This window comes from Vigna umbellata, chromosome 5 (genome assembly GCF_029865625.1).
Source record: "Vigna umbellata cultivar VRB3 chromosome 5, Vumbellata_1.0, whole genome shotgun sequence".
NCBI classification, from domain to species: Eukaryota; Viridiplantae; Streptophyta; class Magnoliopsida; order Fabales; family Fabaceae; genus Vigna; species Vigna umbellata.
Genome location: NC_142169.1, coordinates 60,497,567 through 60,513,025, shown reverse-complemented (window position 1 = coordinate 60,513,025; position 15,459 = coordinate 60,497,567). Strand labels below are relative to the sequence as shown.

General features: G+C 27.9%; 2 protein-coding genes across 3 annotated transcripts; one reads left to right on the top strand and one right to left on the bottom strand.

Moving 5' to 3' along the window:
• The first annotated feature begins 4,652 nt into the window (after positions 1-4,652).
• Positions 4,653-7,921, top strand: GME (GDP-D-mannose 3',5'-epimerase). Of its 2 annotated transcripts, none has more exons than XM_047291024.2 (7): positions 4,653-4,810; positions 5,205-5,615; positions 5,720-5,813; positions 5,913-6,042; positions 6,370-6,502; positions 7,069-7,276; positions 7,456-7,921. In XM_047291024.2, exons 2-7 carry the CDS (start codon positions 5,206-5,208, stop codon positions 7,609-7,611), a joined length of 1,131 nt encoding a protein of 376 aa, XP_047146980.2. In that variant the 5' UTR covers positions 4,653-4,810; position 5,205; the 3' UTR covers positions 7,612-7,921. The 2 variants fall into 2 exon arrangements, with proteins under 2 accessions (XP_047146980.2, XP_087972918.1); XM_088116792.1 differs by lacking the exon at positions 4,653-4,810 and adding an exon at positions 4,904-5,087.
• Positions 7,922-10,843: 2,922 nt separating this feature from the next.
• Positions 10,844-14,135, bottom strand: LOC124823282 (calcium-binding EF hand family protein). The gene is made up of 4 exons (XM_088115182.1): positions 13,781-14,135; positions 12,982-13,176; positions 11,600-11,781; positions 10,844-11,376 (listed from the first exon to the last, which is right to left on the bottom strand). The coding sequence occupies exons 1-4, from the start codon at positions 14,061-14,063 to the stop codon at positions 11,044-11,046; spliced, it is 993 nt and encodes a 330-aa protein (XP_087971308.1). The 5' UTR covers positions 14,064-14,135; the 3' UTR covers positions 10,844-11,043.
• Positions 14,136-15,459: the final 1,324 nt, after the last annotated feature.

The window sequence follows — 15,459 nt, the reverse complement described above, 5'->3', positions numbered from 1 at the left end:
TGAACTAATTTATATATTAATTTATTACCGGTGTATCATACCTAATTGCACACTCAAATTTATTTAATAGACTACATTTAAATATACTAATGAAAAATAAAATTGTCTACTAAATATTCCCTGGTAAAATGTTGTAATAAATTAGCTATTATGAAAAGTATTAATTATTAATTGTACTACCAAATAAACTTAACTAATTTTCAATAGTATTATAATTCATCTTTTATTATATTAATAATAATTTTTAAAAAGCTTATATAATATTAATATTTTTTTAGAAAGGTATAATCTATACATGTTCTTTCCTTTATTTATTTTCTAATTCGAATTCACAGCTTAGTTTCCAAAACTTAAAGATTTTATCTCCTAAAGAGTTAAGTCAAGATATTCCATTTTTTAATAAAAAATTATTTAAATAATGATAAAATAAAATTCATTTGTATTTAGTTGACACGTATTACAGGAATAAAATAATTATAAAATAATAATTTTTTGTATTTTTTTTAAGAATGAAATAAATTTTTTAAAAATAATATAAAGTAAATATAAAAAATTTGTGTATTAAAACATTTAGAATCGAAAAAAAGTATGATTGACATAAACTATAAAAAAGTGGAAGCAGTTATTGTTTGTTTGTTTAATATTTTTAAATAAGAGAAAAAGGAATGAAGGAAGGTGCACCATACATTCATACATACATGCATTAATTTATATTCAATTCACAATCATAAACATTTTTTGTATTGTATTGCTTGGTTTTGCAATGATGATAAATGATTCTGTGTGAACAGTAACTACAGCAAAGAATAAAAACAGAAAGAGGAACTTGCATCGCACAATTCCAAACAACGAAAAGCGCGATTCCAACGTAGATTTGCTTTTTTCCGCTTTCGCGTTCTGTTTTTTCTTCTTAGTGACGTCGTAAGTACTTCCAACAATCATTTTGCGATCTCCTTCTATTCCAACCCAAACAAATCCTTTTCAAATTTCCAATTTCATCATAGTAATACTTACATACCCCATATTTGAATAAACCTTTTATTATAAATATTTATAAAATTTTAAAATGTTTTTTCTAAAACTTATTTTTATCCTAAGTTTAAATTAGTTTTAATTTATAACAATTTATTTATTTATTTTACCTTTTATGTATATTTATAAATATTTCATTTTAAATTAGATATCTTTTTAATCTTTAAATTTAGCTATAAAATTATAATTTATCGTTTTCAAATTTTAATATATTTTAATTGCTAAACAATAGATTTAGCTTTTTAACTTAACGTTTATTTATTTTTAAAGTTTAAAGAATAAAACATGAAATAAAATTAACTTCAGTTTCTTGTTAGAAATTAAAAATATATTTAATAATATTTAAATATTTATTTTAGTTTTGTAATTTTGAGTAAAATAAAACAGAAGGGTGAAATATCTTACAAAGAGTTTCCTATGACTGTGATTATTACTTTTTCTTCTTTAAATTATAAAACAATTAGTCTAAAATTAACGTTGATTGTTTCAATTTTTGACATTAATAATCCTTCCACAAATTCAGTTACAAACGTTATTATTATTATTATTTTATTCTAATATTGAAAAAACTAAATGCTTTATTTGTTCAAAAAGAAAATTAGTTGGAAGTTTTCGTAACGAGATTTTAAATTTGTTTTGATTACTAAAACAAAATTTATTCTGATAGTAAGACTCATTTATTTATTATCATTTAAATTCGTATCAATTAATTTAATCTATAATTTATTGTATATAATGAATAATGTGGTTTCCAAAATCAAGAACATCAAATTGATTGGCGAATAATTCAACAAAAAATATAAGGGACTATGTACTTTTACGAGAATTGACTAATAACTATTTATTGACTAATTAACTTATTGATTTTTTTCACCTGAAACCTTTTAAGGTATAAACTTAAATTTAGTAATTGAGAAAAACAAAATACACACAAGTTACAGCACACACAAATAATATTATTATGGACTAAAAATTACAAGAGATATTTGTAGAAGATTAAATATGTTTTTTTCTTTAATATTTAACATGAAATTCTGAAATTTTGATACATTTTAATTTTAAATATATATATATATATATATATAATTATTTTTATTGAATTATATTAATTTTTTTATGTGTTAAATCGTTTTATATTAATATTTAAGTTATTTATACTATTTTACATATTTTTAACGTATTAGCACTTTTTTAGTTATTTACTCTGTTTTATATGATTCTAACATTTTGATATTTCAGTTGTTGTTTATACTGTTTTCATGTTTTAGTTTTAATGTAATATTTACATGATTTTACGTATTTCTAACATATTTTTGAATTGTTTACACTATTTCATATCATTTCATTTCATTGTTATTGAGAAAATGTGTTTGATATTTGAAAATAATTTAACATTAGATGAAAATGATTTCATGCATTTATTTATAAAATTTAAGAATCAAAATGTATTAGAATTTAACAAAAAAAATCGTCAAAATTATAGAAATAAAAAACATTCTTAACTACTTGTAAATCATTGTTTAATTACATATATTTCCAATAAAGACTACATGTTTTACTCTCGCTAAGGAGAATATATATTTTAACATATACAATATTAAATACTATCTACTAGTTTACTCAAGATTGAGCATAAATTATGTCTTTAAAAAACTTTTGTCTGCAAATAAAATTTAACATAGTTTCATCTTAAAAAATAATAAGTTGTCTAAAATTATGTCACTGTATGTTAAAAATATTAATATTTTCTAAATATTCATAGACAATAATAAATTATTTGAAATAATTTTCTCAATTTATTTATAGTGAAAGTTGGCATATTTATGTAAGACGTAGATAGAGTATTAGTCGTTATCGTTTAATAATTTAGTTTTGTTTTTAACATTTTAGCAAGAAAAAAACTTCTACATGTACAAACAATTTAGACATTATTATTAGCAATTTTTTTTAAATAGTACTTATAAATCAAGAAAAATGACATGAGAGATATAACGTACTAAAATTTATAATTTTTAATAAATTTTGGTCAGTAGTGGAAAAAAAATGTCAAAATATGATGTTTTGTCACTTCTATTATAGAAAATATAAATCTTTATTATGATCATAGTGATTCAAACACAATTTATTATTTTATTGAAATGAAAGTGTTTTTTCTTAAAATATAATATTACATTATTTTATTTATATTATTATAGCATTATTTAAAAATATAACACTGAATGTCAGTAATACAATAGTAGGACTAAGTTAAAATTAACAATTATTATTTGTTTATCCTTTAATTATGTTATTTAATATACAATCTCTTTTAAATTACTTTCTATGTTTTTTTAGCTGTCAATTATTTTAAAAAATTATTCTACATAACCGGGTTTAAAGTTTAAGATGACATTAATTACACAATGTTACTTTAATTTAAGTTTTGATTAATTTATACATGTGTATTTATTATGATAAGGGATATAATAAATGTTCTCGAATAACAATTTTGTTTTGATTAAGAAAACTTTTTCTATTTTTTTTGGCAAAATAATATTAAACAACACCTAAAAAGGAATGGAAGAATGTCTCTTAGTCTTTATAATAAATATTAAAAATATATTAATATGCTTTTAATATTAAAAATCAAGAAACATTCGTCAAACTTAAATGCATGGAACTACTAAAAGCATATTTTATCGATAAGAATGCTATTCTTTAATATTAATCAGGCATTCAATACTTTCCATAAATGTTTTTTGTTTTACTTATTCTTTAACCGATGCATTAATTTTTATTAAAAAAGACTTACATGTTTTTACTAAACAAATATTCGTTTTTCCTACAAGTACTTTTTGAAGGCAATCATATAAAAGCATAATCAATATATATATATATATATATATATATATATATATATATATATATATATATATATATATATATATATATATATATATATTTAAAAAAAAGAACTTTGAATTTGAATTTTGCGTTGAAGGAGAATATTTTTCTACTAATTGAAAATCTGTTGATGCTAAGTCTGTTTTTTTTAATTTATTTATTTTTAATAAATTTTTATATAATAACAAATAAATAAATGAAGAATAGATTTTAAGATATTAACATATTTAATTAAAGATTATATCATGGAAATTTAAAATTATAAGTATATAAGAATTTTTAAAAATAAAATAAAATATTTGTACAATGGTTGGAGCTTGAATGATATATTGTAAAATTATTAAATAAGTGAATAATTTTGAAAAATTGTTAGAATATTTTAATAGTATAAGAGTATAATACCTTTTCATGTATGATAAATTTATTGATTTTATAATAACTATTTTAAAATATTGGTATGCTGAGAGTGTTATCCGTGTAAAAATAATTATATTATTTTTCATTTAAATACGATGCTTAAAGATAATGATTACAAAACTCAACAAACTCATCATAAACTTAGTATGGTTGTAATATAAGTGGATTATTTGTTCATAACTATTGGTATATCTATTTATAAATATTAACTATAACTATATTAAATAAAAAATATATATTTAGTATTTAAAAAACAAGTAATAGATAAATAATTTATGAAAAATTAATTGTCTTTCCATAGCCTCCAATGGATCTAATAGATAGGAAGCAGTGATACATGAGTGGCTCTGCCTTCACACAGTGGCACTCTCTTCTATATATAGCATTCACACCCACCACACACAGCACATGTACTTCAAACCCATAACCATTCCTCTCTTCTTCTTCTTCTCTCAATCCTTTTCACTTTCATTATCAGGTATTCTTCCTCTCAAATTCTTCAACCTTTAGCTTTTAATAATGGCTTATCACTCTCTTATATCTTTCATGTTATCCTTCTCTGCTTTTCTTTAATCTCATTACTTGCCACCTATTTTGTTACTAATATTTTCCACAAGTTTTGTATCGGCGAGTTGATTTTTTTGCATGCACCCTTTAATTATTTTATTGTTTGTCATAATGCTGTTTCATTCCATGTGCCCTTGTGTGGGGTATGTGCTCTTTTAATATCTGTTGGTTGGTTTTCATCTCCCAAGGTTGTGTACCTGTTTCTCTGTCTGGTTCTTCCTTAAAAAAAGCAACTTGAATGATGAAATTGTTGTTTCTGGTAACGTTTTATGCGTTTCTGACTAATTCGTTCGTGTGGGGTGCAGCATGGGAAGTTCCGGAACCACCGACTATGGAGCATACACTTACCAAAACCTTGAGAGGGAACCTTACTGGCCCACTGAAAAGCTCAGAATTTCCATCACCGGGGCCGGTGGTTTCATTGCCTCACACATTGCACGCCGCCTCAAGACTGAGGGGCATTACATCATTGCTTCTGATTGGAAGAAAAATGAGCACATGACTGAAGACATGTTCTGCCATGAGTTCCACCTTGTTGATCTTAGGGTCATGGATAACTGTTTGACAGTTACCAAGGGTGTGGATCATGTTTTCAATCTTGCTGCTGATATGGGTGGAATGGGTTTCATCCAGTCAAATCACTCGGTCATTATGTACAACAACACCATGATCAGTTTCAACATGATTGAAGCTGCTAGGATCAATGGTGTTAAGAGGTCAGTGAATTTGAACAAACATGAGTTGTGCTGCTACTCTCCATTGCATAATAGTCTTTATCTGTGTCATGATTGAAGGTCTTTTGTTTTTGCTTTTCTTTTAGGTTTTTTTATGCTTCTAGTGCTTGTATCTACCCTGAATTTAAACAGTTGGAAACAAATGTGAGTTTGAAGGAGGCTGATGCCTGGCCTGCTGAGGTTTGTTGCTGACCCTTTAATTAGTTGTTCAAGTTATGCTGGTTATTCACTTGTATACTTAGGTCATCAAGGGCGTGTTTAATTTGTGACTTTTTTCAGCCACAAGATGCATATGGGCTAGAGAAGCTTGCAACTGAAGAGTTATGCAAACATTATAACAAGGACTTTGGAATTGAGTGCCGCATTGGAAGATTCCATAACATATATGGTCCTTATGGGACTTGGAAAGGTATGTTTCTGTTAACAAATCCAAGTGCGAGTGTAAGTCTTGTATTGGATAAAAATGATAAAATTGAACAATATATAAGGTAGAAGATCCATAAGTCCATTATCTTAAGGTTTTTGGTTGAAGTAATGTCGTTCTCCTATGTGGTTTGGCTCAATACTTAGTGATGTTGTGTTTCTTGAGTGAACCTAGACCCATTAGTTCTTGATTGAATTGATAGTTTTTGAAGTTGTTGTCATGTCATATCTATAAGTCGACAAAGTAGTGTTTGACATTTTTGTATAGCTCTTTTGGATTTGAAAGTTTGTTGCTTTTTTGTTTGTAATCCAGGGGGAAGGGAGAAGGCTCCTGCAGCATTTTGTCGGAAGACTCTTACTTCCAAAGACCAATTTGAGATGTGGGGAGATGGATTGCAAACAAGATCCTTCACCTTTATTGATGAGTGTGTTGAAGGTGTACTCAGGTATGCCTTTGCTGATCTCACGGCTAATGACTGTTACATCTAAAATTATGTCTTCCAGGGTTTCTCATATTTTAAAATTTGAATTATGAGTACATCTTTTTGTTTTTATTGAATGGTGAGAAGGAATCCAGTAGTGTGCATTTGCCATTAATTACAAAATGTAAACAATTGTAAAATTTGTATGTTTATCCTGAAATTGCTAGTTCTGAAGATGTTTAAGATTTGCATAGACTGGGAAGAAATGTTAATGTCTCAATCAACAACATCTGCTGAATTGTAAATTTTCTATGTTTATCCTGAAATTGCTAGTTCTAAAGATGTTTAAGATTTGCATAGACTGGGAAGAAATGTTACTGTCTCAGTCAACAACATCTGCTGAATTTAATGGAAGCAATAGTGTTTGAAGTGACTTTACAAGAATTAAGATTTGCCTATTTGGTTGTACAGTGCTTGATTAAATCAAGCCCATATTACCTTCTTTTATGTCTTCTGCTGGCTAGTTCTAATTACTTGGTAAGATGGTTTAAATTACAATGCTGGTTCTTTGTTTTTTTGTTTGTGCTTAGATTGACAAAATCAGATTTCCGGGAGCCAGTGAATATTGGAAGTGATGAAATGGTGAGCATGAATGAGATGGCTGAGATTGTTCTTAGCTTTGAGAATAAGACTATACCAATACACCACATTCCTGGCCCAGAAGGTGTTAGAGGACGTAATTCAGACAACACATTAATTAAAGAAAAACTTGGTTGGGCTCCAACTATGAAATTGAAGGTATTATTGTCATTTTCCTTTCTTTGTATGTGGCTGTAAAATTATCTTATATCTTATAAATTTCCTACCAATTGTGAACATTATATCACATTTTAGTTCACATTCCAGTGTCTGATTAGTATGGAATTTGATGAGTAAGAATGTATGTTTTACTCAAAGTACCTGAATTCTGAATGCAGGATGGGCTGAGAATCACATACTTTTGGATCAAAGAGCAACTAGAGAAAGAGAAGGCATCTGGTGTTGATTTATCAGTGTATGGATCATCCAAAGTGGTGCAAACTCAGGCTCCTGTTCAACTGGGTTCTCTGAGGGCTGCAGATGGAAAAGAATAAAGCCACTGATGTATGAATTTCAGAATAAAATAATATCTGGTGTTGGAAGTGAAGGGTTAGTTTGTGTTACTGTTTTACAGATATCTCTCAGATCAGCAGATCACATATAGTAGAGTGACTAAAACATTACTTAAATTTTTCAAGTGAGATCATGTTGGTATTAAGTAGAAATCTTTGGTCACATATTAGCTATTGTTGAAGTTAGTTTCATGTACTTGAGACAGATGCTGTTATGTAGCTAGCTTCTGTGATGTTAATAACTGCTGTTTAAGGTGTTGTTGTTCTATTGGAAATTTTAGTTTGTGTTAAAGTCTAAATTATATGATTTATAATCATGCATTTAATTGTATTCAATGTTTTTCTCTGATCAAGATATGAATTTAGTTTTATAATTTGTGCAGTCAGAGTTATTAATAATTCCTCTCATCTCAGAATAATAATAAATAATGATAAAAAATAAAATATTAAAACTAATTTTATCATCATTTGTTTGTTTATATTGTCTAAAAGAATATACACTGGAAAAAACAATCAATACCCGCTTATTATACAAATATGTTAATATATAGAAGTAATTATTTTACTCATTTGTATGATTAAAAGCGTGATTTAATCAGTTAAACTTTATAAAATATTTAATGAAGTTTATATCTAAAAATATTACTTAATTATACAACATTCATATAATTATCTGTTTTCTTATTATATATATATATATATATATATATATATATATATATATATATATATATATATATATATATGGGGTTTGCTAACGCGCGTACGCCTGTTTTTCAGTTGGTACATTTTAGCAATGTGTACCGGATTTTAGTAGACAAAAATATCCTTATATATCATGGATTCTAAGTTTTAAGGTTAAGGATATTTTAATAATTTTCATTCTCAAAACTTAAAAAAAAAAAAAAAGAAACCCCCCAAACCCTTACTCACCTCTCTCATTCCTTTCAATCCTTTCTCTTTCATCTCGATTGGAGTGAGAAAGGGGGAAGAGAAAGAGTTGAGAGGAATGAGAGAGGTGAGTAAGGGTTTGGAGATTTCTTTTTTTCCTTTTTTAGTTTTGAGAATGAAAATTATTAAAATACCCTTAACCTTAAAACTTAGAATCCATGATATATAAGGATATTTTTGTCTACTAAAACCCGGTACACATTACTAAAATGTACCAACTGAACAACAGGCGTACGCGCGTTAGCAAATCCCTATATATATATATTAATATTGGAGTGACTCTTGTGGTTTGGTTTTTTACGGCTTTAGAAAAAAATTTGGTTATTGTATAGTTTACTTAAATATATTCATATTATTATAATTAGTAAAAACATGTGTGTCTGTTCAATTTTTTTATGTAATTAAAAATAATAAAATTATAATTATTAAAATGAATATAAATTTATAATTTTATTATAAATAGTTTTTATTTATTTTATGAATAATGCTTTATTAAAAGTGGTTAAATTTAAAAAAAAAATCAAACTAAACAAAACGGTTAAATTTAAAGAAAAAACCATCACTTAAAGATAAAAATAAAAACAGTTATTTATTAAAGGATAAAATTAAAAAAAAATGTATACCAATTCAATCTTCTTTATAAATAGATAATGAACAGTTAAATTTTTTACATCTTGTTAATACTGAAAGTTAATTTGTTTATTTAGTAAAAAAAAAATTATTATTCTTTCTTACTAATTTATTTTTGTTTGATAATATACAAAAATCAATACATGGGAAGAAACTAACTAATATAAAAGTGTATATTAAAAAAATAAAAAAAACATTTTTCCTTATTTGGTAATTAGTATGAAATAAAGAATGTATTATTTTAATTATCTTTTTATAATAGCCATGAGTTATTTCTTTTCTACTATTCTCTCTTAATCATTTATTCTTGCGTGATAAAATAAAAATCTGATAAATGGAAAAAACTAATTAATATAAAACTACTATAAAATATTTTTTATGGAATATACATCTTTTGGTAATAGTGTGAAATTTAAAATATTAATTATATGTTGCAATTTTTAAGTTAAAACATCATAAATATGATGGTGAAATTTAAGATCTGACAGACAAGATTTAGAAAACACTTTGACTTTAATTTTTTTATGGTAAGAATTTGAATTGATGTTTTGTGTGGTGAAATACGGAATTTTGAATCATTGGAACATGAGTATTAGCTGAAAAGGATACAAAGGAAGACTGGGTCATTCTCGATGTGGGCTTTGTATCGTTATTACTATGTTTAGTGGTTGTGAAACTTTGTAACTAAAAACTAACCCTTATGCTTTGAAATGTAAGAAAACCAAAAGTAGTCAACATTTTGTGATGTTGGAAATGACTAATATGTGAGAGGCAACATCAGTCGGTAACGTGAAACACAAGAACCCTAAAATTACTTTTTAGTTTTCATTTTGTCTGTAGCTATAAATTTGTATGTACTAACCCCTCTTTTTCTTGTCACTCCTCTTCCTCTTTCTTCCATGACTTAGCCAGACCCAATTCATTGGATTTTATTTTAAATATCTTCTTTCATATTTTATTTACTTTAATTAAGTTTAACCTCTTTTATTAATATTATATTTCTTATTTTTATTTTGATAAGGATATGATTCCCAAAAATTCTGTTCATACAATGTAAAGTTAGACATTCAAACAATTTTAAAACATTAACTTTTCTATTTTTAATTAAATTGAGAAGAATAACTTATAAATGATGACATTTTTTAAATAATTAAAGACACTTTTATAAAATATACAATTTATTCAAGAGATTGATTTTTACACAAAAGATTTAAGCGAAACTTTTAACTTTGATTTAGACAAAATTTAGATTGAATATGATGTGTTATCGATGTTTTTCATTTCTAATAAGAATGACAGTTTCATTTTAATAATTCTGCACGATAAAATAGTTCGTTAAATATTAACGTATGATAAATTAGTAAAGTGAGATTTCGCATTTAATTGGAGAACAAATCTAAGTATTGTTTTTTTTTTTGTGAAAAAGTTGTAGGTTGTATCTTATATATACAAGTATAATACTTTATTTTTCTCTCTCCATTTACAGACTAAAAAAAGTATCCTCCCCTTCAAACCAAAGAAGAAAATCGATCCTCCCATTCTCTCTCTGAACTAAGTAATGTTTTAATATTGACTTACCTAAATTTAAAATCATACACCAATGGAAAAATTTGGAAAGAAAATTACCCGGATCGGTTAAAAGGGCCATGAGCATGCTATTAAGGCAACCCCACAATTCACATTAAGTATAATTCAGTATACAGTATACATATATATATATTATATATAGCTGAAGTTTGGGTGCCATAGGGGAGAAGGAGAAGGGGTGCGAATCCCAAATGTTCTGTAATGAAGCAAAGTTTCAAATATAACATGAAATGTGGTCCATTAACTCTACTCTTCTTCAATATATGACAAGTCCTGTTGCACAGGGTTAGCCTCAAGTTTCTCTGCGAATTTTTGGAGTATATCCTTCACAAGTTCTCCCAACTCTTCTTTATCTAATTCGGTACCATCTTTTTCTTTTGTTACTATATCATCAAAGACAGCGTCATAAAGAAGAACAGCTGCCACCTCAGCTTGAACTAGCGGTAGACCCAATTCCTTTGCGTTTTTCTCTAGGTAGCTCCTTATTATTTCTGTGCTCCTTAAGCCATCCCTTCCATCCACTCTTTCCCGAAATACCTTCTCCACTACGGTGTTCAATTCCTGTTCATTGGCTAATAGCTGCAGCATTGGCCACAATAAAAGTTGATAAATAAGACTGTGCTAGTGGGGAAACAGGTACACGCTTTAATGTGCTTTTATGTATTTCAATGATGATGATTTCTTTTTTATAAACTAAAAGGATGATCACCCTTCAATTTGAAAAATGTACAAAGCATGGTGAAGAATATATACATAAAAAAAAAATTAAAACATGGGATTTTGAAATAATATATGAAAGTACCTTTCTTAGCTTAGAGCCATTAACTACTTGAATATTCCGGATAACAACAACATTCTCTTTCGAAAGTTCCTCCTCTAGATCTTGCATTACAGACTGCAGAAGCTGTGCAAACTGTGCCTGACCCAATTTTTCTTCTCCATCCGCCCCATGCTTTCTCAATAAATCATTTAGCTTTGGAAATTCTGCTCATTTATGCTCAAAAGGTCAGTTTTGTTCCACACCATGTATATATGTGCTGACAAACGTATTAAACAAATCCTAGATATCATAATAACAGCACATGTTATGCCCAGTTTCAAACAATGGAAAATATACTTCACAATTTTCTTTAAATGGATATAAATGTGTGCATTCCAACACTTTTTCTACGATAAATAGAACCATAATCTAAGAATTCTAAAGCCAAAGGACAGACATACCTACTACCAATCAAGCTAAATTCTACATTGGCAAATGGAAGATAAGACATTAACACAGATAACAATCATCTTCACAAGTACAAAATGTCAAAACCAAGTTGCATAACATGTGGTCTGTGAGGAAGTGCAAGCCTCCTTAATTGAGGCCAAAAAATAGAACTGCAGAAGTCAGTATCCGATTATAAAAATCCAAAGGATCAGTCTTTTTTTTATTTGGTCTAAAGAAATGAAATGCTATACACTTTCAGAATTCATCACATCAACCATTCTAAAAGTCTGTTACTGTGTGATGCAAACTCTGGAAACAATGAACTCGGCCAGTTCTAAGCAGAGGTAGAAGAAATATATACATGCCCAAGGGGACTAATCATGGCAAACTAAAATCTCTAAGCTTTTCCTAGACATTATATTTCGTAACCTTATGCCAGTTGGAGGATTTCCTTCTGAAAATTGCAACTTCAAGAAGAAAAATGTTCTCGCACTTCAAAAAAGAACCAGATTGACATGTATAATCATGATTCTTGCCTTTATCAATCTAACATAAAGCGGATCATAGTAATTCTTAGGAGCATAAGAAAAAAGTGCGGAACCCAGATAGAGCTGAAACTGATTGCTCATGCAAGGAAAAAAGTTCCATGAATAAAACATGTTACATCTTTGATTTCGATATGTCTAAATTAATAACCGGAATTTGATATATATCTTTCACTAAGAGGACAGGGCAAAAAGAGCATAATAATCAAGAGGAAAGAGGATTCAATGAAGTATCTTATACTTTACATCTCACAGTTAAGGGTAAAAAAAACAATCATATCATTGATAATAATGACAATTTGAGATGAACATACAAAATTACAATGCCAAATAGTTATAAGGTACTACAAGTATAGTTGATTCCCCGGAAGTCAAAAACCGAAGTAAAGAGCAAAACGAACAAAATCCAAACTAAAAAGTAATATTAACCTGAGAAAGGAGGAACACCCATCTCAGCTCCCATCTGGACAAGAGCGTTCCGAATTTCACTCTTGCTGATTTTCCCCTCATCTTCATCATCTAATTCGGTAAATAGACTTTCTGCTAACATGGCGAAGTCATCCTCATCCTTTAACAACAAACGTAGAGTACTTCCATCCAAGATTGACACAACAAGAGGATTTTCTGCAAGCAGACAAATGTAAAACAGAATTCGTTTTCATATAAGAATTTTCAGAACCGATTGTTTCTCGTAAAAAAACAACACGAAAACTAATCCACAAGTTCAGTGCAATAACAGTATTATCCAAGTCAAGTTTCAGTCAAATTCGATCAAACAGGGAACCCAATATTTTTCCTGCTTGGCGGCATTATTTTCTCTACACTCGACCTATTTCAGTCTTTCCAGCAAACAAAAACCAAAAAACACAATAACAACAGGGGGAGATCTACACAATCGCGCACGAGAATTAGTGAAGAAAATAAGAAGACTGTGATTTCAACCGAACAAAATAACAAAATCAATTCAGACATACTCCACAGAATGCAAAAAGAAAATAAGCATCAAAGCCACGGATCAGATTTCGAGATTAGAGAACTAATATCATAATACTAAAAATCACGCACTCAATCGATCATCAGCCAGTAAAGGAACCATTTAACGTCCAGAGAGAAAACGGTTAATCTTAACAATTAGTATTTTGTTTATTGTTTTTTCACTTTTCAGCGCGAGTAGGTCGATCGCACGCTCAATTTACCTACAGTGCGTGAGCAGAAGAAGATAACAAACCTTTTAGTTCATCGGCGACAGCGGTGATGTAGTCTCGGAGAACATCGGATGCCTTATCGGAGGCGTACACAGCGGAGCGGAAGGCGTCGGCGTCAGGTGTACGGAGGCGCGTGAGAGCAGAGGCTTTGAGAGAATCGGGTAATGAGAGACGAAAGAGGGAAGAAGAGGCGCGGGAATGAGCAATGTCGATTATCTGAGCGCCGGTGAATGAACCGTCGCCTAAGGACAGATCGAGACCTGTGAGTTGCGTTCCGTCCAGTACCTGCAACGTTGGGTCTGACATTTTCGACTCTTTGTTTGGAGTGAAGAATACTTCAACTGTTTGCTGCTACGCGTTATTGTGTCTTTCTCTCAAATCAAATAGTATCAACCCTTTTCCACCTAACTACACTTCAAAATCAAATTCTATACTTTTACATTTTCCTACCTTAGGAAAATTATGCCTTTTAATAAATAATCCATGCATCAGTAACGTTAAAGAGAGTTAAGAAAATAAATATTAAACGTAAAACTTACTTATTTAATATATATTATCATAATTAATATAAAAAATAAAAGCTAATTTTTGTTAAATAAGTTAGTTTTCTATATTTTCTTTAAAATTCCATCGATTTCTTGATATTATATTTTACATTTTTATAAAGTTTTCATAAAAGTTGTCAAATGCTTTTAGGACAATGACTATGCTTATTTTTCGTAAGACACTCGAATGAGTAAGGAAACAATATTAAATAAATTTTTAATCCATTCTATTTTTTTCTAGCATTTTTTTTTTCAATTTTAGTCCTAGTTTTACAAAGTATACAATTTTGATAAAATCTTTAACCTTTCATTTATCTATCTATTTATTTCACAATGACACTTTAAATAAAAATATTAAATGTAGAATCTAATTAAATTAAAATATAAGTAATAAGCGTGTATGAACTTAAGGATTGAACTAAAATTATAGATTTTTTTTTAAGATGTGAAGAGTAGAATAATTGAAGTCAAAATCGTGATTCAGAAATGAAAAGACAATAATATTAGTATTATTTAGTTCAAAAGGTTTTATTTTTTTTATAGAGTCAAAATAATATTATTCAATTTGATTATATATTCCAGTTATACGTGTTTCAACTGAACTAGAAAACAGGCATATATTTAATTTCTTAATTAAAACAGTGACATAAGAATCGTGTTTACTTGTCATAAGACGTTTTTCTATCTGTATCAACTCATCTCAATTTTTAAGTGTCCAATACTTGGAAGAAAAAAATATCTGAATCAACTCGTTACAAATGCGTAATGACTATAAAGTTAAAGAAAACGTTGAATATACATTTGCAATTAACTATCATAAATATTCCGTTTTCCGTGCAATAAAGGAGTTGTAAGTGTAACTCACCTTTCTAGATCAGACTATCCCAAAATGACATTTAAATTAGTGGTACTTTTTTTATATAAAACTTAAACAATGTTTTATGTTTGTTTTTTTTTTCTGTTGTTTTATTTTAAGTGATTTGTCGTAATTAGAAGTGGAGTTTTATTTTGAAATCCATATTAATATTTAAAGGAAATTTTAATTATGAATATTTTTGAAATAAAATTTTAATTCTATTAAGAAACTCCTATTAAACTACTTCTAATTTCTTTTCTCAAATAACACCTTAAAATATTATATATATATATATATATAT

Coding starts and splice junctions, on each gene's coding strand:
- LOC124823282 (XM_088115182.1), bottom strand. CDS start 14,063: ATGTCAGACCCAACGTTGCAGGTACTGGACGGAACGCAACTCACAGGT. Junction 13,177..13,780: donor TGTCGCCGATGAACTAAAAG/GTTTGTTATCTT, acceptor GTCTGCTTGCAG/AAAATCCTCTTGTTGTGTCA. Junction 11,377..11,599: donor ATGGCTCTAAGCTAAGAAAG/GTACTTTCATAT, acceptor CCAATGCTGCAG/CTATTAGCCAATGAACAGGA.
- GME (XM_047291024.2), top strand. CDS start 5,206: ATGGGAAGTTCCGGAACCACCGACTATGGAGCATACACTTACCAAAAC. Junction 6,043..6,369: donor TCCTTATGGGACTTGGAAAG/GTATGTTTCTGT, acceptor TTTGTAATCCAG/GGGGAAGGGAGAAGGCTCCT. Junction 6,503..7,068: donor TGTGTTGAAGGTGTACTCAG/GTATGCCTTTGC, acceptor GTTTGTGCTTAG/ATTGACAAAATCAGATTTCC.